This window comes from Neoarius graeffei, chromosome 15 (genome assembly GCF_027579695.1).
Source record: "Neoarius graeffei isolate fNeoGra1 chromosome 15, fNeoGra1.pri, whole genome shotgun sequence".
Lineage (NCBI taxonomy): Eukaryota > Metazoa > Chordata > Actinopteri > Siluriformes > Ariidae > Neoarius > Neoarius graeffei.
Window position 1 is genome coordinate 47,895,821 of NC_083583.1, and position 27,471 is coordinate 47,923,291.

The window sequence follows — 27,471 nt, forward strand, 5'->3', positions numbered from 1 at the left end:
GCACCACAGATGCGAAGCAGTTATCAGAAACCATGGTTATGCAACAAAATATTAGTTTAGGATACTCAGCAAAGTTGAATTTTCAAGAATTTCTTAGTTTGTATGGTACATTTTTGAGTTTCCAAAGAAAGATGTCAACACTGCTATTTTTTTGAACATTACATTTCTTGACTTTCTGTGAAATATTATGAAATGTAATTACTTTTTCCAATTTTCTTGCTTTGAAATAGAATGTGCAGTATGCCCAATGCATTTGTGTTCATTAAAATACAATTTATTTGAAGAATTTTGACATTTACTCGCCTTTTTAAAGACACTGCTATTATTTTGAGCACAACTGTACAAGGGTGGCTGTAGCAACTGCTTTAAGGGGTAAAGAGTTAAAGCAAAAAGTGATTTATTTCTGTTACAAATTGCTTTTGGCTTATGAATCAAAATCATGCTTTATTGGCCAAGTACAATGGAGTATACAGTTAGGTCCATATATATTTGGACACTGACACAAATTTTGTATTTTTTTACCTGTTTACTGAAACATATTCAAGTTGTAGTTATATAATGGACATAGACATAAAGTCCAGACTTTCAGCTTTCATTTGAGGGTATCCACATTAACATTGGATGAAGGGTTTAGGAGTTTCAGCTCCTTAACATGTGCCACCCTGTTTTTAAAGGGACCAAAAGTAATTGGACAATTGACTCAAAGGCTATTTCATGGGCAGCTGTGGGCAATTCCTTCGTTATGTCATTCTCAATTAAGCAGATAAAAGGCCTGGAGTTGATTTGAGGTGTGGTGCTTGCATTTGGAAGATTTTGCTGTGAAGAAAACATACGGTCAAAGGAGCTCTCCATGCAGGTGAAACAAGCCATCCTTAAGCTGCGAAAACAGAAAAAACCCATCCGAGAAATTGCTACAATATTTGGAGTGGTAAAATCTACAGTTTGGTACATCCTGAGAAAGAAAGAAAGAAAGCACTGGTGAACTCATCAATGCAAAAAGACCTGGACACTCACAGAAGACAACAGTAGTGGATGATCGCAGAATAATTTCCATGGTGAAGAGAAACCCCTTCACAACAGCCAACCAAGTGAACAACACTCTCCAGGAGGTAGGTGTATCAATATCCAAATCTACCATAAAGAGAAGACTGCATGAAAGTAAATACAGAGGGTTCACTGCACGGTGCGAGCCACTCATCAGCCTCAAGAATAAAAAGGCTAGATTGGACTTTGCTAAAAAACATCTAAAAAAGCCAGCACAGTTCTGGAAGAACATTCTTTGGACAGATGAAACCAAGATCAACCTCTACCAGAATGATGGAAAGAAAAAAGTATGGTGAAGGCGTGGTACAGCTCATGATCCAAAGCATACCACATCATCTGTAAAACACGGCGGAGGCAGTGTGATGGCTTGGGCATGCATGGCTGCCAGTGGCACTGGGTCACTAGTGTTTATTGATGATGTGACACAGGACAGAAGCAGTCGGATGAATTCTGAGGTATTCAGAGACATACTGTGTGCTCAAATGCAGCCAAATAATAATCTGCGTTTCATAATACAGATGGACAATGACCCAAAACATAAAGCCAAAGCAACCCAGGAGTTTATAAAAGCAAAGAAGTGGAATATTCTTGAATGGCCAAGTCAGTCACCTGATCTCAACCCAATTGAGCATGCATTTCACTTGTTAAAGACTAAACTTCAGACAGAAAGGCCCACAAACAAACAGCAACTGAAAACCGCTGCAGTAAAGGCCTGGCAGAGCATTAAAAAGGAGGAAACACAGCGTCTGGTGATGTCCATGAGTTCAAGACTTCAGGCAGTCATTGTCAGCAAAGGGTTTTCAACCAAGTATTAGAAATGAACATTTTATTCACAATTATTTAATTTGTCCAATTACTTTTGAGCCCCTGAAATGAAGGGATTGTGTTTAAAAAATGCTTTAGTTCCTCACATTTTTATGCAATCATTTTGTTCAACCCACTGAATTAAAGCTGAAAGTCTGAACTTCAACTGCATCTGAATTGTTTTGTTCAAAATTCATTGTGGTAATGTACAGAACCAAAATTAGAAAAATGTTGCCTCTGTCCAAATATTTATAAACCTAACTGTACAAGGAGTTTGACTCCGTAGTTGAGCGATTATTGCGCTACAAGAAATACTCAATATATCTATCTGTATTCAGATTTAATCTCATGGTCTATTAAATATGAACCATACCAATGTGCCCCCGGAAACACTGGGGAGAAATGCCAGCACTGTGCGAATTCATGCTCTGACAGTTCCTCAACCTCAACTACATCACTTGAGGTCATACTTGTTCTCAAATATAGACGTGTACCTGTCTGTTTATTTAATCCCACTCACACAGATATTATTTTTATTTGTACTTGTCCACGATATTTTCCAACAAATTTATTTGACCAGGCAGTTACTCAGGAGGCTGTAAACCATTCAGTGCTGCAGGTTAATGTTAAACCTCACACTCCTCTTGATTATACTGTGTCTGCATTTGTATCCATTTAGAAATATGATCTGTTCATTCTAAACAGAAATGGTATTCGTATTTGAACACGTAACTTACAGAACCTACAATAAGATAACAAGGACATAAACAAAATACAGGTCATACAACACATCTGTTATGAACATCAGCAGATTCTACTGTATACAGAATATTATTGCACTGTTGGAAGAATGCTGCACACAAACAAATACACAGAAAGGTTATTGCATCTTGAATACAAAACATGTTTATGAACATACAAGGTGAAAGCATAAAGCACTCACAGAAGTTTTAGAATACATTCAAAAGCCAAAACAACATTATAAACATTACTGAAATCATTATTTTATTGTTGGGAATAATGAGTGTTTTATTTCCAAGTGATGAGAAAAGTTTCTGTAATTGAATTGAATATAGAAGAAACTGTTATGAAGAGGGCATACAATAAAAGAAGCTGGAGAAATACGTCCTGTCTAATGGTACTATTTTTAGAGCTGAGTTACTCGCAATTGCAAAGGCTTTGGAACTTCTTATTGACGAACCTCCCTTTCAAAGTGTGATATTTTCTGATTCCTTGTCTGTCTTACAAAAAATTCAAAAGGAAGATAATGACATGGAATGATTAGATTTCCGATATCTTATGTACCAGCTTTATCTTATGGGTGGTGAGGTGTTTTTTTTTTTGTTGTTGTTGGATTCCAGCTCATGTGGGTATTAAAGGAAATGAAATGGCTGATAAATTGGCCAAAAGATCAGTAAATAAAACCTATTATGACATTCATTACCCTTTTACCACTTCTGATATCACAAAACATATTATCCATCCATCCATTATCTCTAGCTGCTTTATCCTGTTCTACAGGGTCGCAGGCAAGCTGGAGCCTATCCCAACTGACTACGGGTGAAAGGTGGGGTACACCCTGGACAAGTCGCCAGGTCATCACAGGGCTGACACATAGACACAGACAACCATTCACACTCACATTCACACCTACAGTCAATTTAGAGCCACCAGTTAACCTGCATGTCTTTGGACTGTGGGGGAAACCGGAGCACCCGGAGGAAACTCACGCGGACACGGGGAGAACATGCAAACTCCACACAGAAAGGCCCTCGCCGACCACGGGGCTCGAACCCGGACCTTCTTGCTGTGAGGCGACAGTGCTGACCACTACACCACCGTGCCACCCACAAAACATACCAAATATGTTATTTTTACAGTATGGCAAGACAGATGGGATAGTCCCCAAACTGGTAGATTCTTCTACCAACTTGAACCAAATATTACAATACGTACCACATATTCTGACAAAAACAGAAACAAACAAAGGATAATTACAAGACTTAGATTTGGAAAACGTCTACTTAATGATACACAATTTCCTTTTTAGGGCGGCACAGTGGTGTAGTGGTTAGCGCTGTCGCCTCACAGCAAGAAAGTTCTGGGTTCGAGCCCTGTGGCCGGCGAGGGCCTTTCTGTGTGGAGTTTGCATGTTCTCCCCGTGTCCGCGTGGGTTTCCTCCGGGTGCTCTGGTTTCCCCCACAGTCCAAAGACATGCAGGTTAGGTTAACTGGTGACTCTAAATTGCCCGTAGGTGTGAATGTGAGTGTGAATGGTTGTCTGTGTCTATGTGTCAGCCCTGTGATGACCTGGCGACTTGTCCAGGGTGTACCCCGCCTTTCGCCCATAGTCAGCTGGGATAGGCTCCAGCTTGCCTGCGACCCTGTAGAACAGGATAAAGCGGCTACAGATAATGAGATGAGATATTTAATGTGTGTGTGCTTGGTCACAATATGTAAACTAGTAGTTCCAATCCTTACAGGACGGGAATAGGAGCGTCCTGACCACTAGAGGGAGACATTTCTAGCGTTTTGATTAAACTGCGTGACGCCATCATCCTGCGACAAAGTCGGTTTACTACCGCGACGGAAAATCCCGTTATAAACACACAAATGTAACGATTTGAATACTACAGGCGCGAGTTGTTTTAGCAGTATTTTATATCGACGCGTTTGTTCAGAGATGCACGCAGAAATGTAAAAATAAAAATTGGTTCATGCTTGGATACTTATGTTGCAGTTAGGCTTGAAAACTCGGTAACGTTAGCAACCGTGTCCTCCGTTTAGACACTTGAGCAGCGAGGCTAACCTGCAAACAAGGTGTGTTTTTGAATTAATGGTTTTCTTCTGTTTGGTATCAGCTGAGTGATTTAATACTGATTTGTCAGCCAAATGGCAAGTGGGGCGAATAATAAAAAAAGAAAAGAGAAAACTCTATGCTAGTTGCTTAGCTAGCTAAACTGTCAACATTTATGCACTAATATGGAAGCCTGTGATGAGTTCACTTCAGTCATACAAGCGTTGAGTTGTGTTCAAGTGCTGCTCGGTGCACAGTGTCAAGTATTTTATTATTATTATTATTATTATTTTATTTTATTTTTTTTACACGTTATCTTTTAATGCTGTAAGGAACCAGTACCGTCGAGGAGCATGTTGCTATTCATGCTAGCTGTGCCATACTTGGAAATGAGAAAAGTTTTCTCACAAGTTGATGAGTGCATTAGCAGTAAATAGATAGTGGAGGGGGAAAAAAAAGCAACAGTCAAATGACATTTCTTATTGAACTCTTAACACTTTGATTGATAAAGAAGCGAAATTTATCATTTTAAATCCGTTTTGTAAGAAACGTATGCCTGCTCAGTGGTCATTAAGGCTTGACCATGTGATCAACTAGTGCATTTCTTCCTTTGTCAGGTTTTAGTATGAGTTAAGCAGGTGAGTTAATAATGGCTTGTGATAGCCAGCACTGTCTCGAAGGACAACAAAGCTTGGGGATGTCTGAACCCGACTGCGAGAAGCACAGAATTATATCGATCAGAGTGCTTTTGTTTTCTTTGCAGTGCAGTTCCAACTTCAAATCCGCGTTGGAGGAGCCTGATGGTGAAGAGCTGCTAAAGCAGGCAGGCAAAAGCCAGCAGGGCAGCCTCGGAGGAATGGGCAAGGCTGGACATGAGAGTCCAAGTTCATAAAAGCTCCGACCAGGTAAAGCCGGCACCAGCCGAGATGTCGGAGAATGGCCGCGCACGGAGGAAACGCGTGCCCAAGTTATGCGACTGCTGTGGACCGAACACCAAACCTCACACGCTGGGTCATGGGCCGGTCACGAAGAAACGCGGCCGCAGGAAGAAAGAGGTGGCGAATGAAGTGGAGGTGACGACCGAAAACCATTTAAATTCTGCATTTGTGGACCTAGCATCAACACCAGACACCACGGACACCATGACTGTGTGCGAAATGCAACAAGTAACTCTTCCTGAAGCAGACCCAACACTGAGCGGGGAACGGATTATTCCTTCGGCTCTGCACAACGGCACTGCGGCCAGTCCAGAAACTAACAGCGAAAGCAACGATGCTGATTGCACGCCTCTCAGTGACTCACAAGAGCCCAGTTCTGTCACGCACAGTACAACTCTAGCCAGTTTGGATGCACACTGTGATCCTACACCACCTCTAGACTGCATGCATGGCATTCCAACCTCACACGTTGACTGTACGGATAAATTCGTAGGTCCTGCTGCAGACAGCGGCATCACGACGTCAGATCAGCTCACAGACACTGATGCCATGGAAATTGACCATGCTGTGTACGCGGTTTTTCTGAACACAAAGGCTTTAAGGGACCACCGTTACTGCAAACGGCCTCACATCGATGCAGAAGAAGAGCGAGCGAATATCTTTCGGCCACCTTCGGCTGAAATCCAGCAGGAAGACATTGTAGAACTCCTTCATGGTATGGCTTTGTTTATCCTGCAGCTCTCGAGGCGTGGCCTTGTGTCCGTTTATGTTAACGACATCATCTTTTTCCGACTCCCCAGAATACCTCGAGCTTTTCTATGGGAAGTATGGGAGCTTCATTCCACTGAGCGAGGAGGACATTCTCGATTACCTGAACAAACACTTGAACGCTGACTTTAATGACAGGTAATTTGATCTTTATACACAGAGCGAAGTTTTTAAGTGTTTGATTTTCTCACTACGTTGTATACATGCTCATACAGAAGGAAAATGATAAACAAAGAAGTGGTGAAGTATAAGGCCGGCTTGGCCTGCGCGTCGATGCATTTCTTCAAAGTGACCTACAACAAGCACATCCTGGCACTCGAAGACCTTTCAACACTTGAAGACCAAAACTGGGTCAATGATCAGGTAGGACATCGAAATGTAGCGTTATACCTTTATGCATAAGAAACTGAATGATGGTAATACATATAGCTTGCTTTTTTTTTTTAAAACAGGTCATAAACATGTATGGTGAATTGATCATGGATGCAACAAACCATAAGGTATAATGAACGCACTGAGAGAGTTGGAAGCTTTTTGTATTACATCATTCAATCTCCTGAGACTGATTTGTTTTAGTGTTTAATGAAGATGATTTTTATTTATTTTTTTTTGTAGGTCCATTTCTTCAACAGCTTCTTTTACAAACAGCTTGTAGCAAAAGGCTATGAAGGAGTGAAGCGGTGGACGAAAAAGGTGAATGAGCAGCACACAAAGTTTCCTTTGAATTTAAACAAAAGTACATTGTGATCAGGGTTGCCAGGTCTGCGTGACAAACTAAGATAAGATATTACTTTATTGATCCCCATGAGGGAGAATTCAAGTGTTGCAGCAGCTCAAGTACGGAATAAAATATAGATAAATGTAGGTCTCATCTCATTATCTCTAGCCGCTTTATCCTGTTCTACAGGGTCGCAGGCAAGCTGGAGCCTATCCCAGCTGACTATGGGCGAAAGGCGGGGTACACCCTGGACAAGTCGCCAGGTCATCACAGGGCTGACACATAGACACAGACAACCATTCACACTCACATTCACACCTACGGTCAATTTAGAGTCACCAGTTAACCTAACCTGCATGTCTTTGGACTGTGGGGGAAACCGGAGCACCCGGAGGAAACCCACGCGGACACGGGGAGAACATGCAAACTCCACACAGAAAGGCCCTCGCCGGCCACGGGGCTCGAACCCAGGACCTTCTTGCTGTGAGGCGACAGTGCTAACCACTACACCACCGTGCCGCCCTAAATGTAGGTTAAGTTTAAAAAAAAAAAAGAGTAGAGAAAGATATAAAATACAGAATGTAATAGAATAAGGATAGAGCCATATAAGGACGATTCCTCCCAAAAGACAGCAACAAACAACAAGAATCGGTAGTGGCACGACATCCACTAGTGGTGTAGAGCCGTATAAAGGGACACAGCAAACTAATCCTTTAGAATCTGGTCCTCTCAAATCCTGTTCTGTTAAACCCGGGTATTATGACTGATGTTGCCAGATGCACTCGCAAGCCACTCGATTATGCACCTGTTCATTCATACTAATCAAGTGGCAGCAGTGCACGTACAGGTCGTGCGTTCAGAAATCAACCATCACAGTGGAGGAAAACTTGATCTCAGTGACTTGAACTGCAGCACGCTGATCTCTTGGGATTTAGAGTGATTTGAGCTGACAGGAACGCAGTAGTAACTCAAACACACTACAGCTGTGGTGAGCAGAAAAGCATCTCAATATGCAAAACATCAAACCTTGAGAAAGATGGACTAGAAGGTTTGACTTGCTGTTCTCCTCTCGTCAAAAAGGCGACTCGGCTCGCAGACAGAAAATCAACACGTGTGGACCTGGCAACCGTTTTATAATCGTCATGAATATTCTTCGCTTGCAACCACGTAACCTAAACTGCTTGCGTCATTGACCGCCGCCATGTTGGAGGATGTGCAATCGGACAATATAGCGTCCGTAAATGGTGTTTCGACTTATTTGAACTCACTGGATGGCCCTTCCAAGAGAGGTACATCTAGAAGCTTGGAGTCATTTCTCAAATCTATTTTAAAACCAGTTATTTTGACTGCTTCAAAAGAGAGGTATCTAACACACTATATAATGTATATTTAGTTATAAAAGACATGCAGTTAGGTTGACGTGAGGCGGCCTTGAGCAAGGTACCTGACCCCTGACTGCTCCCTGGGCGCTCTGGTGTGGCTGCGCTCTGCTCTGAGTGTGTGTGTGTGTGTGTTCACTGCTTCAGATGGGTTAAATGCAGAGGATGAATTTCACTGTGCTTGAAGTGTGCATGTGACGAATCAAGGTTTCTTCTTTCTAAAAGAGCACTCACCAGGCGAGGAGGCTGCAGTATTTGAGGTAGTGGATTGACATGAATCTTGTTTAATTGACTCTGATCGTTTGGGAAGATGCTTCAATAATCTTGCGGGGTTTTTTTTCTGGGCTCTGTAAGCCAAGCATTTCAAGCTCCTGCTTTCGTACCTTTTTTTTTTTTTGTGGCCCATATTTTGTATTGGAGCCCAGTCTGGATCTGTAAAATTGTCGAGATCAGCTGGTTTCCCGAATGGAAAGAAAAAGCAAAATAAAAGCAGCGTCATCAAAAACTATATACAGCTCTTTTTAAAATGTAATGATCGTAGAAGTCTTTGATTGTCGGCTCATGCACTCGATGATCACGGCTTTGTCATGTTTGACAGCGGCGAATTTCTGCATGACCAGGCTATTAAACGATCCAGTATTTCTTATATATTGCGATCTTTCATTAAGAACTAGTTCGTAGCACTTACCATTGATAAAATGTTCACTGCAGACTCGTGTGGTTTTTGCTTTCTCATCACTTAGATCAGCCCGGTTTATGTTGGACAGCAATTGATGTCTACGCCCCGTGGACAACGCTCTTGTGTTTGTTTGTTTGTTTTTTTTTCTCCTTGATTATTTATCTCATCTCATTATCTCTAGCCGCTTTATCCTGTTCTACAGGGTCGCAGGCAAGCTGGAGCCTATCCCAGCTGACTACGGGCGAAAGGCGGGGTACACCCTGGACAAGTCGCCAGGTCATCACAGGGCTGACACATAGACACAGACAACCATTCACACTCACATTCACACCTACGCTCAATTTAGAGTCACCAGTTAACCTAACCTGCATGTCTTTGGACTGTGGGGGAAACCGGAGCACCCGGAGGAAACCCACGCGGACACGGGGAGAACATGCAAACTCCGCACAGAAAGGCCCTCGCCGGCCACGGGGCTCGAACCCGGACCTTCTTGCTGTGAGGCGACAGCGCTAACCACTACACCACCGTGCCGCCCCTTGATTATTTATAATTGCTGGAATTTTAAAGAACTTATAAGTCCGCTTGTCTCGAATAGAGTTGTGCCCGCATCCAATTACAGCACAGAGTGGCATAGCGAAGGAAAAAAAAAGGAACTTTTGAGCGTAACAACCTCTTGAGCATATCTTAGGAAATATGCGCCGTCTGAATTTGTGTATATCCTCCAACATGGCCCACTTCTGGTTCAAAGCCTCTTGTATAATTAGCTATGATGTCACGTGCAAATGAAGAATTCCTTTTCTCTTTCCTCTGTTGGTGATCTGGTCTTTCTTTGGTGGTTCATAGGTGGATGTGTTTTCAAAAAGATTGCTGCTGATTCCCCTCCACTTGGAGATCCACTGGTCCCTGATTACCGTGGACGTCCCCAAGCAAAACATAAACTTCTATGATTCCCAAGGAATATTGTTCAAGTTTGCTGTTGAAGTAAGGAATAAAATATGACGGGCTGGTCCGTTACGAGAAAATCAAGCTGCTTGTTTTACCAAGAAACCTGAAAAACTTTCCATGGTGTTAAACTCACTGACCAGTGGCAGAACTGCTATTTTTAAATGCATTTATTATTGGACTTGGATTATGTGGAGCGTCTGCCATGCAAGTATCCTGAATTAGCTGTTACTATAGAAACTGTATAACATAGTAGAACAAGTTCATTCATGTAAAACTGATATATACATAATTTTTTTTTATTTTTTTTATTGCAGTCAGGATTAGTTTATTAAAGGTGCTGACATTGGAACTGTATTAATTTGACTGAATGTAAATGCATCCCCTTCAACAGAACATTTTGAAATACATCATAGCAGAGGCAAAAGAAAAGAAGCACGCTGCTCTCCAAAAAGGCTGGAAGATGACCGTCAGCAAGGTCAGTGTCACTGGGAGGATCTCATTTCTTGAATTTTGCATGAGTGGTTCTTGATATCAGATTTTTAACAGGGTTGATTTTGATTCTCCGCTCGTTTGCACTCATGGATCCTCTCTCCTAGATTTCCCTGAGCAAAAAAAAAAAAAAGCAATTGATGCATCCTGAAAGATGAAAGATCTGATTGATTTCTGTTTGAGCTGAAGGATTAGAATCCAGCAGTCAAGGAAGCATCAGTTATAGTATTGAGCACACAATGTCAAACTGAATTGAGGGAAGGAAATTGCTAAGATTTTATGGATACTGATGCCATTATCGATTCTGCTTATCGTTCCGACTCTGTTGATCCCTCATCAGGTTTTCCGCATCTGCGCAGCTGGTTTATCATCTGAGTCTGAACACGGTGTAGAATGTCGGCTTAATAACATATGGACGTTAAAATGAATTACAGTGCTCCATAATTAAAAGGCTATAAAACTGACTGATAATTAATTTTATCCCATGCTGCTTCAGAAGATGTTTCAACATATTACTCTTCCTTGAAAGGATCTTTTTACACATTCCAAATAGCACGGTCATCTTTTTCTTTGTGAAATGAAGCCACACTTTGCACCACTACTTCTTCCCTGCCATGACTGCTTCTTGTTGCAAGGTTCCAGCAACGTAGATGCAGAGGTTTTGTAGAAAAACATGCTGACTTGGATAAACTCGGTGGGGAAATTTGGAGCCCGTTTTCAGTTCACGTCCCTAGTTGAATTTGTCAATTTGGGGTTTGTCGGAAAATTTGGAGCCCGGTTTTTGGTTCCCGTCAATTTGGGGTTTGTCTGAAAATTTGGAGCCCGGTTTTCGGTTCACGTCAGTTTGGAGTTTGTCTGAAAATTTGGAACCCAGTTTTCGGTTCACGTCAGTTTGGAGTTTGTCTGAAAATTTGGAGCCCGGTTTTCGGTTCACGTCAGTTTGAGGTTTGTCTGAAAATTTGGAGCCTGGTTTTCGGGTCACATCAGTTTGGGGTTTGTCAGAAAATTTGGAGCCCGGTTTTCAGTTTACGTCCTTAGTTGAATGTCAATTTGGGGTTTGTCGGAAAATTTCGAGCCCAGTTTTCAGGTTACGTCAGTTTGGGGTTTGTCTGAAAATTTGGAGCCCGGTTTTCATTTTACGTCCTTAGTTGAATGTCAATTTGGGGTTTGTCTGAAAATTTCAAGCCCAGTTTTCTGGTCACGTCAGTTTGGGGTTTGTCGGAAAATTTGGAGCCCAGTTTTCGGTTCACGTCAGTTTGGGGTTTGTCTGAAAATTTGGAGCCCAGTTTTCGGTTCACGTCAGTTTGGAGTTTGTCTGAAAATTTGGAGCCCGGTTTTCGGTTCACGTCAGTTTGAGGTTTGTCTGAAAATTTGGAGCCTGGTTTTCGGGTCACATCAGTTTGGGGTTTGTCAGAAAATTTGGAGCCCGGTTTTCAGTTTACGTCCTTAGTTGAATGTCAATTTGGGGTTTGTCGGAAAATTTCGAGCCCAGTTTTCAGGTTACGTCAGTTTGGGGTTTGTCTGAAAATTTGGAGCCCGGTTTTCATTTTACGTCCTTAGTTGAATGTCAATTTGGGGTTTGTCGGAAAATTTCGAGCCCAGTTTTCTGGTCACGTCAGTTTGGGGTTTGTCGGAAAATTTGGAGCCCAGTTTTCGGTTCACGTCAGTTTGGGGTTTGTCTGAAAATTTGGAGCCTGGTTTTCGGGTCACGTCAGTTTGGGATTTGTCGGAAAATTTGGAGCCCGGTTTTCAGTTTACGTCCTTAGTTGAATGTCAATTTGGGGTTTGTTGGAAAATTTCGAGCCCAGTTTTCAGGTCACGTCAGTTTGGGGTTTGTCTGAAAATTTGGAACCCGGTTTTCAGTTTACGTCCTTAGTTGAATGTCAGTTTGGGGTTTGTCGGAAAATTTCGAGCCCAGTTTTCTGGTCACGTCAGTTTGGGGTTTGTCTGAAAATTTGGAGCCTGGTTTTCGGGTCATATCAGTTTGGGGTTTGTCGGAAAATTTGGAGCCCGGTTTTCGGTTCACGTCAGTTTGGGGTTTGTCTGAAAATTTGGAGCCTGGTTTTCGGGTCACGTCAGTTTGGGATTTGTCTGAAAATTTGGAGCCCGGTTTTCAGTTTACGTCCTTAGTTGAATGTCAATTTGGGGTTTGTCGGAAAATTTCGAGCCCAGTTTTCAGGTCACGTCAGTTTGGGGTTTGTCTGAAAATTTGGAACCCGGTTTTCGGTTTACGTCCTTAGTTGAATGTCAGTTTGGGGTTTGTCGGAAAATTTCGAGCCCAGTTTTCGGTTTACGTCCTTAGTTGAATGTCAATTTGGGGTTTGTCGGAAAATTTGGAGCCTGGTTTTCAGTTCACGTCAATTTGGGGTTTGTCAGAAAATTTGGAGCCCGGTTTTTGGTTTATGTCCTCAGTTGAATGTCAATTTGGGGTTTGTCGGAAAATTTTGTGCCCGGTTTTCAGGTCACGTCAGTTTGGGGTTTGTCTGAAAATTTGGAGCCCGGTTTTCGGTTTACGTCCTTAGTTGAATGTCAATTTGGGGTTTGTCGGAAAATTTGGAGCCTGGTTTTCGGTTCATGTCAGTTTGGGGTTTGTCTGAAAATTTGGAGCCCGGTTTTCAGTTCACGTCAATTTGGGGTTTGTCGGAAAATTTGGAGCCCGGTTTTTGGTTTACGTCCTTAGTTGAATTGGTCAATCATATAAACCTTCATGCCTGAATGTGATAGTGAGTTGCTATGCTGTGCTTGTTACTAATGGGATAGCACGATCATTTTTCATTTTGTGTGTGTTTTCTCCTTCATTTTTTTCCTCTCAGGGTATTCCACAACAGAAGAATGATAATGACTGTGGCGTTTTTGTTCTTGAGGTAAGATGTACAGTACCAGTTACAAGTTTGGAGACACCTTCTAATTCAATGATTTTTCTTTATTTTTATTAATTAAAAGAAACTTTATGACTTAAAGTAATGATGAATGTCGTTTCTCTTTTTACTTAGTTGAGCGCTTCTTGATAGAATATGGATTGCTATAGTTGTTGAACAGGGCTATTTACTGTATTTTTATTATTTACTATTTGATCTCAAACACATTAAGAAGGCAAGAAACAAGTGCACTAATTAACTTTTGACGAGGCACCTGCTAATTGAAAAGCATTCCAGGTGACTACCTCATGAAGCTGGTTAAGATAATACCAAGAGTGTGTAAAGCGTCAAGGTAAACGCTGGCTATTTTGAAGAATCTGAAATGTTTAACACTTTTTTTTAAGCCACATAATTGCATATGTTATAGTTTGTCTTCAGTATTGTTCTACAATGAAGAAAAGTGTCAGAATATAGAAAAACCTATGAATGGGTAGGGGTGTACAAACTTTTGACTGGTTAAATCATGGCATTTAACAATAGCAGCCCTAAATTTCCTTCGACATCCATCCACCCTTGCTATGACGATATGGAAGATGACGCGTTTCTGCCTTTGTCGCCAGCGTTATCTAGGTGAAGTTTGTTGTGTGAATTCATAAGCCTGGTTCCTGTGAACCGTTAGAAACCATCAAAGCAGGACTGCAGTCATTTTGGTTGTTAAAAGAAGGGAGGATTTGCTTATAATTAAGTAAAGTAGCTGCCACGTTTAACTTTTGCCTCACCGTTGCCTTCCTACGTGCACATCTTTCAGTGTACACTAACATTTTTGTAGTAAATGTCCTTTTGTCCCCCCTCTCTCTCTCTGCTGATGTAACCTTGGGACCCCTGTTTTACCCTCGTATCCATATTAGTCCCTTTCTGCAAACACATTGTTTTTGAACTTTTACGTACGTACTTTTCTTTTTTCTTCTGCAGTACTGCAAGTGCCTGGCCTTTAAAGAACCATTGCAGTTCACACAAGAGGACATGCCTAAAGTACGCAAAAGAATATATAAGGAACTCTGTGACTGCAAGCTCACTGACTTACAAAAACAGGTCTAAGTTTAATGTTGTTCACTCATGTGCTGGTCAGTGGATTTTTTTTTTTTTTTTGGGGGGGTGTCTCAGTGGAAGAGGACCTGCACCTCACGGTCGTAAGTCTGGAGAGAATTCGTTGTTCTGGACAAGAAACTGACTCGAGATGCCAAAACGTCAGCCTTCTGAGCACGGTCAGTTCTACATCGTCCACTGACAGGGTTGGCTATCGAAAGGCTACTTTATCACGTGTGGCAACATCAGAAAACAAAGGAGTCTTCTTTTTTGTACATTTTTGTCCTATGCCTTTGCAGCTTGTTAAATCTTTTACCCATATCCCAAACTATGTGGTTCTATCAGGTTCCTTTTCCACAAACATGCAGTGTGAGAGAGACACAGCATGTAACTTGAATTACCTGCATTTTATATTCTTGATGCTGTGCAAGCAGAATTTGAACAAAAGGCAAGCTTTTAAATGAATGTACAGTTAAAATGAACAAACCTTTTTTTTTGTAACTTCCCCATAGAACTTGACATCTTTAAAGAAAACAACTCGGACTGACCATGCTCTCTAAATGGGCCTTTTTTTTTTTTTTTTAAATCTTTCATACTCTGTTAGAAGCACTCTAGACACTTTCTTTAACGTGCTTTTTTTTTTTTTTTGGTCATCTGACAGTTCCCATATCATGTATCTATAAGTTCTGTTTCGACTTCCAGAAGGTGTTTTATATTCATGGTAAACATGGTTACGAAAGAATTATTTACCCATGTGGGACAAGTTTAATTGTGGTTTGACTACTACGCAAGTTAAAACCATGCATGTACTTCAACCAGACAGGAAAGCTTGTATTCATGAAGGATGGTGTATACACAGTGACAAGAACTACTTTAAATGATGGCCTGACCGTTAAAAAAAAAAAAAAAAGCTTTACTGTGTACAGAGTTGGCACAGTATGGTACAGATGTATTTCCAGCACAGTTCTCATCCGTTTGACAACCAGAATGACCAAAATTTGAGTTAATACGGTTAGACATCAATTTGTTGGGATACTGTAATTTTAGTTACTTGAAGTGTAACTACAAAATTTGACCTCAGTGAAATGCTTCTGTTTCCTTCTGTTTGACTACTATTTGTCATTATTTAAACAACCATATAAAAGCATTATTGTTAACATTCTATGCGTCTTAACACTTAATTGAAATAAGTGCAGGATTATTCCGGTCCTTAATTTCATACATTAGTGACCAAAAGGTTTGACACCAAGATTGAGCACTTTCCTCAAATTATACACAGACAATAAAGGAAAAGGAAAAGACCTTGTTTATTAGAAAAAAAAAAAAAAGGCAAGCCCCATATACCACAGTCAGTTTGCAGGGATGGTCATTTCTTCTGTGCAACCTCTGAATGTCGTTTGTGTATATACGTTTTAAAAAAAAACTATTTTTCCTCCGCTTAATTTCCAAATGTCCCTGTTAATTACTAATGACTAAAATTTTTGTTGTCCGTCTGGGCCCCTTTGGAGCTGAGCTAACTTGCCGTATCCACCTCGTGCAGGGTCGTAATCCTGTCTATATTCATCTCGTACCTGCAGAGACAAGAAACACCAAACTGAAAGCACTGCCAAAAACAAGACTTGCAAGTGACAATTTGTATTAATGTCAAAAATAAGAAGGTATATGCTCACTGTCCACGTTATTAGGGACACTTAATACACAGTCAAGAGCTTCAGTTAATTTTCACTTCAAATGTAAGACTTCAGACAGTAAAAAGAGTCTAGTCTTACACAGGATGGCGCCGAAAACAAATCCTATGACTGGTGGTTCTGAAGCCTCTTGTTGAGAGGGGTAAAAGGAGAATAGCCATATTAATTTGAGCTGACAGGAAGTCTACAGTAATTTAAATTTTTACAGCAGTGATGAAGTATCTCAGAACACACAAAACTTGGAATGTTGAGGCAGATGGGCTACGACAGTGAAGACCACATTGGGTTCCAGTCCCATCAGCTAAGAAAAGGAATGAGGATACAAAAGGCACAGGACAAGTCTCTGCGCTTGCGTTTTTTTTTTTAAAACACCCAGGAAAGCCATTGTCTAATGGTTAGAGAAGCAGCTTTGGGACCGAAAGATCACCGGTTCAAGTCCCTGGACCAGCAGGAATGGCTGAAGTGCCCTTGAGCGAGGTACCTGCTCCCCAGGCTGTTCTGGGTACATCGTTCTGGATAAGAGCATCTGCTAAATGCCACTAATGTGATGTAACCTTCAGCTGTCCAGTTTTGGGTGAGCCTGTGCCCACTGAAGCTCTTGATCTGCATCTTCATGCGTTTTTGCACTGCAGTGCTGGGACATGATTGGCTAATTTAAATGAGTGCATGAACAGGGAGTTTGAGGTGTTCCCAATAAAGTGGGCAGTGAGTGTGGAGTCATCATATCCTTACCTGACCACCTGATTTGCCCCGACCGTACTGCCGCCCCTCTTTAAAACCAGCGTCCCAGTCTGTTCTAATGATTCTATCGTCCAGTCTGGTTCCATTAATAAATCTCATCGCGTGCTCAGCGTCGGCTCGTGTGTAATACCTGACAGGTGCGTTAAGGATAATGCAATTCAACTTTAGCATTTTTTAAAAAATTAAAAATATACAAGTTCTACCCAGGTGTGAAGTTGTAACTAAATGCATTTTGGCCAGCCAAGGTGTAGAAAACACACCACCACATGAACATATGAAGCAGTGTACCAAGAGTAGACAAATACTTAAGTGATTTCATGAAATCGAGTCGTACGCGAGCTGCTAGCCGAGGAGAAATCATAAAACGCGAGATGCTTTTCATCTCAGCAAAACATCTTGAAACTCCAAACAGCGATAGAAATACATTTTGCCCAGAATTCAACTTTGCAGTCAGAACCTTTAAATTCTGAGCTAAATATAGTCCATAACCCCCAAGCTGTACTGCAGCCATGATTAATGGATTGAATACCTGAATAAAGAAATAAATACAATTTAATTGAACTCTACCATGAAGAGTCGTAAAATATCCAACCAGAATTCTGCCAGAAGCTTGTTCATGGTGAACAAAAATGCTTGGTCAAGGTGAATCTTCTGAAGAGACATTTTACCCAAGTATTAGATGTGCTGTATGTACATTTGACCCTGTATTGATTTCAGAAAACCTAAAGAAAATTAAAACTTAAGATGTACGGTGTACATTCCGCCACAGAAAAAGAACAGTTCAAAGAAATTAGTGAAAGCCCAAATATTGCCATGACATTCATGTCCCTGTATATAAACTTCTGACCACAAGTGCATTCAATCCATTAATCATGGCTGCAGTACAGCTTGGGGGTTATGGACTATATTTAGCTCAGAATTTAAAGGTTCTGACTGCAAAGTTGAATTCTGGGCAAAATGTTGTATTTCTATCGCTGTTGGAGTTTCAAGATGTTTTGCCGAGATGAAAAGCGTCTCGCGTTTTATGATTTTCATCTCGGCTAGCAGCTTGTGTACGACTCGATTTCATGGAATCACTTAAGTATTTGTCTACTCTTAGTACAAGTGGTTAGCCTAGTAAACTAGACCCACCCGCCTAGCGGCCAAAAATATTTTTGCCTACGAGTGGGTCTAGCCTTGCACCATATCAACAAAACACCCCGGGCATCAAATCGTGCCCGCCAATCACAACGCAAGGGTTTTGTTTGGATTCTTTGGGCGGGCTTTTGCAGGAGTGATGACATGAGCCCTGTTCACACAGCACATATTTGCATTGATGCTGCACCGATGTATTTTGTTGCGATATATCTTACACCGGTGTAAATTTTGTGGAGCGTTCACACGTCACAACCCTGTTACTAGAGAGAAGCGTGTTAGCACCGGTGCAGCCCCACTTGCGGTCACACGGCAGTTTCTGCGATAGTTCCTGCGATAGTTCCTTTGATAGTAATAAAGTTTTGATATCATTTCCTTTTATTATTATCATTTCCTATCATTATTACTATCATTTCCGATAGTAATAATGCGGAAATGAAATATGCGCATGCGTGAAAATGTACTTCCTTTTCCCGGTTGTCATGGCATCACCAAGCGCCGGGAAAACAATGTGGATGAAGACACCAGTGTTGCCAGATATTGCTGACTTTTTCCATCCCAAAATATGTTCAAATCCACCAAAATGCACTTAAAACTGCCAATCTGGCAACACTGGAAGACACGCAGTTCTGTTGTTGTTGATATTCGCTATTTTGGAAGCGCAAAATACCAGGATGCAAAATTATGCAATGCCCGTATGTAATCAACTCTCCTCACGCGTAGCGAGTCTACCCCTGTAGCGTTCAGACGGCCCATTTTATATCGGTGCTGCCCCGCAAACTAGCATTTACTCCGGAGTAAATTTCTTAAACCACCTCCCGAGCAGGGTTAGATTTGCACCGGTTTAAGCAGCTTTCAGGGGCTACACCGCTATAACTTTGTACCGTGTGAACGCTCTACCGGGGCAGCCCCGGTGCTACACCGGAGTAAAAGTTGCCGTGTGAACACCCCTAAAGCTGCGCGATGCTGGAGAAAGCACAGCAGGAAAGATGGCTACGGGCTAGTGAACAGCGCGCGTTTGACTCCGCTTTGGAATCAGTTTTAGAAGAATTAGACTTGGAGTTTTCGTTGAAACATGAGCAGGAAGAGGCTCTCCGCTCATTCCTTTTCAAGAAGGACGTTTTCGCTGTTTTGCCGACCGGCTATGGCAAAAGTCTGATCTACCAGCTGGCTCCGCTCGTAGCCAAAAGGATGGGGCTAGTTTGATGCAGTACGAAGAATTAATAAACAGCTTTGAAGCATTACTTTTTGATTGTTATTTTCCCGTTATTTTAAATTTAAGGGAAATTATTTCACCAAACACCACTAAATAAAAAAAACTCTCAAACAGTTTAAGCAAACCCTTGAAAAACACTTGAAAAAAAAGGTGTATGTTAAGTATGTGGTACAGACTCCAAACTTGTGGTCATTATCTCCAAACTTCTTAATATCTAGAACCTGTTTATTAATTAATACGCATTTTGAAAAATTTATTTCAAGGCCTCCCCCACTGCTTTCTGTCGCTCTGACTACGTCACAGTCACTGTTGCGCTGATTGGTCAGAGCGTTGGCCTATACGCACAGAGACAGTTTGAAAGACAGCGGTTTGTTCCTCCCACACCCTTTGGAAATGTCTACGAGCGAGGCCAGACTAAATATTCACATTTATGGCCCTTTTCCACTACCCTTTTTCAGCTCGCTTCAGCCCGACACGGCACGCGTTTCGACTACCTTAGAGCAGCACGACTCCGCTCGCTTCAGCCCTGCTTAGCACCCAAAACTCGCATGGTTTTGGAGTGGGGCTGAAGCGAGCCAAACCGAGCCGAGCGGGGCTAGGGGCTTGAGGAGACACTCCCCTGTGCACTGATTGGTAAGGAGGAGTGTCCTCACATGCCCACACACGCCCCGCGAGCACGCTGGGATCTGTAAACACCGTAAACCCGGAAGAAGAATTACGAGAATTTCTGAAGCCTTATGCGCCTCGCCTCATCTATACGCTCTTGCCAGTATCTGTTGGCGTTGTCGGTGACAACAAGCCACAGCACCAAGACCAGCAACACTAACGACTCCATGTTTATTGTTTACTATCCGGGTCGTGAGACTACCGCTTAAAAGATCACTGATGTCACTGTTTGCGCCGCCTAACGACATCACGTGACGTCCACCCACTTTCGTTAACTCCACCCAATGTGTCCAGCCAGCACGGTTCAGCGCGGTTGTAATCGAAATGCAACTCCAACAGCCCCACTCAGCACGGCTCAGCCCAACTCAGCACCGCACGGCTCAGCCCAACTCAGCCGCGTTGGTAATGGAAAAGCGGCATAAGTCTGGCTTGCCAGGCTAACAAGTGGTAGAAAACACGTCTGATTCAAGTAAAACCTTGCACAGAATCACTGTTAATGACTCACACTTTCACTGCATGGCCTCTCTCTTCTTGCCGTCTTTGACCATTTCTGAGCCATTAATTTGATCTTCCTTAAAGAGAATCAAAAGCCTGCCCCTTTATTAAGCCCTGGCTTGGTTGTGCTATTAGATGCAATGTATAAAACCAATAGCTTGACAAACACCTGAGCTGAGCAATGCATTACATCATGAGGTGTCAGAGTGTAGAATATGAATGTACAGTTGTGATCAGAAGTTTACATACAGTGACATGAATGTCATGGCAATATTTGGGCCTTCAGTAATTTCTTTAAACTTTCCTGTGGCAGAATGATTGTACAGCATACATCTTAAAAAAAAAAAAAAAAAAAAAAAAAAAATTTGGTGCACAAGTAGGGCTGTGCGATATGGGAAAAAAATGAATATCCCGATACATTTTCTCCATTTCATGAGATACATCTCGATATTTAAATCTTCTCTAAAGGACCCCATGAAATCTAACTTTTACTCTTTACTGTTTTCACTACAATCCCTGCAGATTAAATAACATTCTTGGTTAACTTTACAGGTGGTTTTCAACAACACATTTTAAATTTTCATGTTAGTGATTAATCACAATTGAATTGAAATAAGACTTTTTATTCAACAAAGATGTGGCACAAACTGCAAAAACAATCTTGAAAATTGCAACAAAGGGGCAATACAATACAGAGCTGCTCAGAGTTCAAACCAATAAAGTGCAAGCTCAACACTGAAAAAGACATTTAGCCTAAATAAGAAAAGTACTCATTCATTAAATTATTTAAAAAAAATAGATCTCCAAGCTATTAACCTGACTACTGAGAACCACTGGAACATTCACAATAGAGAGAGAGATTGAGGGAGAGAAGAGAGAGATCTGCAAAACAATTTTTCTCTTTGCACACTTTTGAACTGAATGTTTTCCGGCTCTGCCTCTCAGATGTGTATAATTCCGGTATTGCCTTCTCTGTAAAATGCCTGCGACCAGGCAACTCGTGTTTGGGATCGAGTGTGTTTAGTAATTTTTGGAAGCCTGGTTTTTCCACTATACTAATTGGAATCATGTCTTCGGCAATGAAGTTAGTGACTGCATCCGTTATAGCTCTCCATCTCTGACTCGTTTTCTCATATGGGGGGCTTTGGAGAACGAGGCCGCTATGGTCATTTGTTTAGCTCATGGGCAAGTAGTTCGGAGTTTAAGGCCAAGTTTACATTAGACCGTATCTGTCTCGTTTTCTTCGCGGATGCACTGTCCGTTACATTAAAACGCCGGGAAACGGGAATCCGCCAGGGTCCACGTATTCAATCCAGATCGTGTCTGGTCCGGTGCTGTGTAAACACTGAGAATACGCGGATACGCTGTGCTGAGCTCTAGCTGGCGTCGTCATTGGACAACGTCACTGTGACATCCACCTTCCTGATTCGCTGGCGTTGGTCATGTGATGCGACTGCTGAAAAACGGCGCGGACTTCCGCCTTGTATCACCTTTCATTAAAGAGTATAAAAGTATGAAAATACTGCAAATACTGATGCAAATACTGCCCATTGTGTAGTTATGATTGTGTTTAGGCTTGCCATCCTTCCACTTGCAAGTGGTAAGTGACGCGTATGCCCGATATGCACCGAGATCTCACACACAGCGGCTCAGTCCCGAATCACTGCTCGTGTGCTTCACTCGCGCGCTCTGTGAGCTGCGCAGGGTCGGAGTGCGCACCCTCCAGAGGGCACTCGCTGTTCAGGGCGGAGTGATTTGGAGTGCAGGATGCCTGCGGAGCCGAGCGTATCCGTGTATTGGCGTTGCTGTGTGCACACTAATCGTTTTAAAAACGTTAATCTGATGATCCGCTGATACGGGCTAATGTAAACCCCACCTATGAGACTCTGCATACTGTACCGGGTGAGTTTTCAGGTGATGGAACATACCGGTAGTTGTAGTGCTGCTGCCTTTTGTGATGACAGGTTTTTTTGCACACTTTACAAATTGGCATTTGCTGTTCCACGTCCTCCTCACGATATCCAAAAAATGCCGGATGACTGACCCCTTACTAGTTCTTTTAGGAACCAATTCGTCCACTTCCTTTTTAATTCGTCGCTGAAATTGACAGAGCTTACACGGTAGCCTACGCAACACCAGCGATTGCACGAACTGAGTCAGCGCTGTAAAACGGAACTAGGAAATCTTCCCGCCAGCAGTGTTGCCAGATACTGCTGACGTTTTCCAGCCCAAAATATGTTAACATGCCAAAATGCACTTAAAACCACCCAATCTGGCAACACAACCGAAACTAGAAAATCTTCCCGGAAGTTCCTTTCAGCACCGAGATGTCGCCCAGGATTGGTTGGCGAGTGCGTGACGTTATTGTTTTCTTTACCCTTAGGCAGCCTCTCACGTTACTGCCTGAGGGACAGGGAGAAAACCACTGGAAAAGGTTTTAAACAAATGCAACAAACAAGTCGGAAGATGACCATAAAATACTCTATAGTTAGGATATAATTTTATGTATCGCACACACAATTTTTGGCGATATATCGAGTATATTCGATATAGCGCACAGCCCTATGCACAAGTTTTAAATTTTCTTTGGGTTTTCTGAAGTCAACACAGGGTCAAAATTATACATACAAGGTCAAATTTACATGCACTCAGATTATTAATTCAGGAGGTGCTGAAACTTCCAAAATGTCTCTTCCTGTTATTGACCATGATTGACTACAGCTGGTAGCTTCTGTGCCTTCATTAAAAGGGTTTATTTACAGCACTCATTGGATTCAGTAACACACAATACAATGGGAAAGTCCAAGGGGCTCAGTGCAGATCTGAGAAAGAGGATCACAAAATGTACACAACTCCAGAATGTCTCTTGGAGCCATTTCTAAACAACTGCAAATTCCAAGATCAGTTCAAACAATTGTATCCAAGTTATTGTGAGGTGTAGTCACTTTGCCAAGCCACTCTGCTTCAAGAAAACCCAAACCGTCACCCTCAGCTGAAAGGAAATTGGTTTGGATGGTCAGGAACAACCTGGGAACCACCATGGCACAGCTCTGCCATGAACTGGAAGCTGATGGATCACTGTCTGCAATTCAGATCACCATGGACCAAGAAGCTGCTATCCAAGAAATAACCCCCTGCTCCAAAATTGACACCTTCAAGCTTAACTAAAATTTGAAGCTGACCACACGGACAAAGAAAAAGCCTTCTGGAGGAAAGCTGTATGGTCAGATGAGACAAAGATTGAGTTGTTTGGTCACAATGACCACCATGTACAGAGGGACACTGTACCAGCTGGTGGTGGTGGTAGGATCATCATGCTCTGGGGCTGTTTTGCTGCCAGTGGAACTGGTTCACTGCACAAAGTGGATGGAATAATGAAGGACAACCTCAATTCTTCAGCATATATCATCAGAAACTTGATTCGGGAGTTATAACAGGACAATGCACCCAAACACACATCAGAGCTGGTTGTGGAGGATAAAGCAGGCTAACATTAAGCTTAAAACAAGTCCTGACTTCAACCCTATTGAAGATATACGGACCGTACTTATAAGTTGAGTCCACGCCAAGGGGAAAAAATAAAGAAAAACATACAATTTAATTGAACTCTACCATGAAGAGTCGTAAAATAGCCAACCAGAATTCTGCCAGAAGCTTGTTCATGGTGAACAAAAATGCTTGGTCAAGGTTAATCTTCTGAAGAGACATTTTATCCAAGTATTAGATGTGCTGTATGTATAATTTTGACCCTGTATTGATTTCAGAAAACCTAAAGAAAATTAAAACTTAAGATGTACGGTGTACATTCCGCCACAGAAAAAGAACAGTTCAAAGAAATTACTGAAAGCCCAAATATTGCCATGACATTCATGCCACTGTATGTAAACTTCTGACCACAAGTGTAGCCCGTTCATTTCTAGCAGCTTAGATAAAGATCAACCTATAGTCTTTAAAGAGCCGTTCTTTGTAAAACGGTTTCATTTATCTCGTCAAACCATTTGCTCTCCCAATGCAGAAAGGATACTCTACAAAACAAAACCCACACGCAGTCTTCTTGACCTTATCGAGGCCGATGATTATTCTTTTCACGTCGCCGCTTTTGGAGAACAGTTCATACACCTGTTCCTCTGTTGTGTAGAAAGAAAGGTTCCCAACATAAAGTGTACAGCTTTGTTTCAACAGCTTTTCTTGCTCATGACGATTACCCTGGAAGGAAGGAAGAAACGTCAAAAAAAAAAAGTTAGAGCGCTTCATTATTTAGGGGTAAATAGTTTTACTGGTTTACAGATAAATCAGGTTCACAAACCTCAAAGCAATATCCGAGGGGCATGTGAACAGGTGACGACCACAGAATGCTGAAAATATTCTACTACTGTACTTAACTACAGAACTCACCATGTGTCAAAACACTGGTGTAAAAGTACAAACTGAATGAGTGAGTGAATTAAAAACTGCACAAAATCTCAGTGTTACAAGTCATCTAGTTACAGCACTGTTTCCAACTTGTTACTCTAGATTTAGCGAATCAGTTAAAAAACACCTCTGCTACTTTTTCAACAGCCATTAGCGGAGTATGTAAATAGTTTGTGGTGCCATGAGCAAAGACTTTTTCCTTTCTGTAACAGTTACAATAAGATCTCTCATTAAAATCACTCTTCTTCGTGTCAGATTATTTTGATATCTAAAATTATCATGACATTTAATGAATTAGTATATGACGTCATTTGACAACCTCTGTCGATGTTTGAAATCTGCATTAGCTCTTTTTCCTGAAAAGAGTTTGTACTGAGTTAGTGTTGGGCGCTTTAAATCCCAGTACTGAAATATCGCGATAACGTTCGGTATCGCTACCTAACCTCGACCTGAAATATCGCGATAACGTTCGGTATGGCTACCTAACCTCGACCTGAAATACCGCGATAACGTTCGGTATCGCTACCTAACCTCGACCTCAAATATCGCGATAACGTTCGGTATGGCTACCTAACCTCGACCTGAAATACCGCGATAACGTTCGTTATCGCTACCTAACCTCGACCTCAAATACCGCGATAACGCTCGGTATCGCTACCTAACCACGACCTGAAATACCGCGATAACGTTCGGTATCGCTACCTAACCTCGACCTGAAATACCGCGATAACGTTCGGTATCGCTACCTAACCTCGACCTGAAATACCGCGATAACGTTCGGTATCGCTACCTAACCTCGACCTGAAATACCGCGATAACGTTCGGTATCGCTACCTAACCTCGACCTGAAATATCGCGATAACGTTCGGTATCGCTACCTAACCTCGACCTGAAATACCACGATAACGTTCGGTATCGCTACCTAACCTCGACCTCAAATACCGCGATAACGTTCGGTATCGCTACCTAACCTCGACCTCAAATACCGCAATAACGTTCGGTATCGCTACCTAACCTCGACCTCAAATACCGCGATAACGTTCGGTATCGCTACCTAACCTCGACCTCAAATACCGCGATAACGTTCGGTATCGCTACCTAACCTCGACCTCAAATACCGCGATAACGTTCGGTATCGCTACCTAACCTCGACCTCAAATACCGCGATAACGTTCGGTATCGCTACCTAACCTCGACCTGAAATACCGCGATAACGTTCGGTATCGCTACCTAACCTCGACCTGAAATACCGCGATAACGTTCGGTATCGCTACCTAACCTCGACCTCAAATAACGCGATAACGTTCGGTATCGCTACCTAACCTCGACCTGAAATATCGCGATAACGTTCGGTATCGCTACCTAACCTCGACCTGAAATATCGCGATAACGTTCGGTATCGCTACCTAACCTCGACCTGAAATATCGCGATAACGTTCGGTATCGCTACCTAACCTCGACCTGAAATATCGCGATAACGTTCGGTATCGCTAACTAACCTCGACCTGAAATATCGCGATAACGTTCGGTATCGCTACCTAACCTCGACCTGAAATATCGCGATAACGTTCGGTATCGCTACCTAACCTCGACCTCAAATATCGCGATAACGTTCGGTATCGCTACCTAACCTCGACCTCAAATATCGCGATAACGTTCGGTATCGCTACCTAACCTCGACCTGAAATATCGCGATAACGTTCGGTATCGCTACCTAACCACGACCTGAAATACCGCGATAACGTACGGTATGGCTACCTAACCTCGACCTGAAATATCGCGATAACATTCGGTATGGCTACCTAACCACGACCTGAAATATCGCGATAACGTTCGGTATCGCTACCTAACCTCGACCTCAAATATCGCGATAACGTTCGGTATCGCTACTTAACCACGACCTGAAATATCGCGATAACGTTCGGTATCGCTACCTAACCTCGACCTGAAATATCGCGATATTACGCGGTATCGCTCCCTGACCAAAACTCAACGTTTTCTTCTGAATATAAATGTTGCTCAAATGCCAGAATCTTCCACTTCTTTATTTTTGATAAATTAAACGGCAGTTAGCATAAGTAAATAAAGTACCAAGTAAAAACTCGTATCAATTTTGAATTTGAAACCAAACTCTCAAAAAACGGAGTTAGCAAACGGTTTATGTACTTTTAACCTTACACTCTGAAAGTTATTTTAGTTTTCAGCTTTAGCGAGAGTAAATCACACCATTGCGTAGAAACACAATACAGAAGACTGAGACTGCGCCATATGATCACTTTACGTTTATTTACAACAAATACTGCGTATAACATTAGCCACGACGCAAGCAAGCTGCAGCTCTACACTAACGATGCTTCATTTCATCCAGAGACAAACCGCTTCTTACCTTAAAATGCTGGTCTCTGTATTGACTTACATCAGTGTACGAGTCGCTAAAAAGGGCGTTTAATTTATAAGACATGCTGAGCGAGAGCAAACTGACACAATCCAAACACACACAAACCAGCTAGCTAACAGAAATCATAAAGCAGATTAAAAAACAGCCACTTCTCCGTCCCTTTTGAACCGGAAGTGAAGTTGTCAGGCGCATCCTCAATGGAGCCAGATGGACTTT

At 42.1% G+C, this 27,471-nt stretch overlaps 2 protein-coding genes across 5 annotated transcripts; one reads left to right on the plus strand and one right to left on the minus strand.

Annotated features, from left to right (window-relative positions):
- The first annotated feature begins 4,402 nt into the window (after positions 1–4,402).
- senp5 (SUMO specific peptidase 5) lies at positions 4,403–17,251 on the plus strand. 3 transcript variants are annotated; one of them, XM_060941519.1, is made up of 10 exons: positions 4,403–4,667; positions 5,408–6,297; positions 6,383–6,488; positions 6,566–6,713; positions 6,803–6,850; positions 6,966–7,043; positions 9,970–10,107; positions 10,463–10,546; positions 13,374–13,424; positions 14,391–17,251. In XM_060941519.1, the coding sequence occupies exons 2-10, from the start codon at positions 5,517–5,519 to the stop codon at positions 14,514–14,516; spliced, it is 1,560 nt and encodes a 519-aa protein (XP_060797502.1). In that variant the 5' UTR covers positions 4,403–4,667; positions 5,408–5,516; the 3' UTR covers positions 14,517–17,251. The 3 variants fall into 3 exon arrangements, with proteins under 3 accessions (XP_060797502.1, XP_060797503.1, XP_060797504.1); XM_060941520.1 differs by having other exon boundaries at positions 5,413–6,297; XM_060941521.1 differs by lacking the exon at positions 4,403–4,667 and adding an exon at positions 4,934–5,282.
- Positions 15,793–27,438, minus strand: ncbp2 (nuclear cap binding protein subunit 2). Of its 2 annotated transcripts, none has more exons than XM_060941522.1 (4): positions 27,244–27,438; positions 24,469–24,650; positions 16,925–17,063; positions 15,793–16,075 (listed from the first exon to the last, which is right to left on the minus strand). In XM_060941522.1, the coding sequence occupies exons 1-4, from the start codon at positions 27,316–27,318 to the stop codon at positions 15,977–15,979; spliced, it is 495 nt and encodes a 164-aa protein (XP_060797505.1). In that variant the 5' UTR covers positions 27,319–27,438; the 3' UTR covers positions 15,793–15,976. The 2 variants fall into 2 exon arrangements, with proteins under 2 accessions (XP_060797505.1, XP_060797506.1); XM_060941523.1 differs by lacking the exon at positions 27,244–27,438 and adding an exon at positions 24,751–27,231.
- Positions 27,439–27,471: the final 33 nt, after the last annotated feature.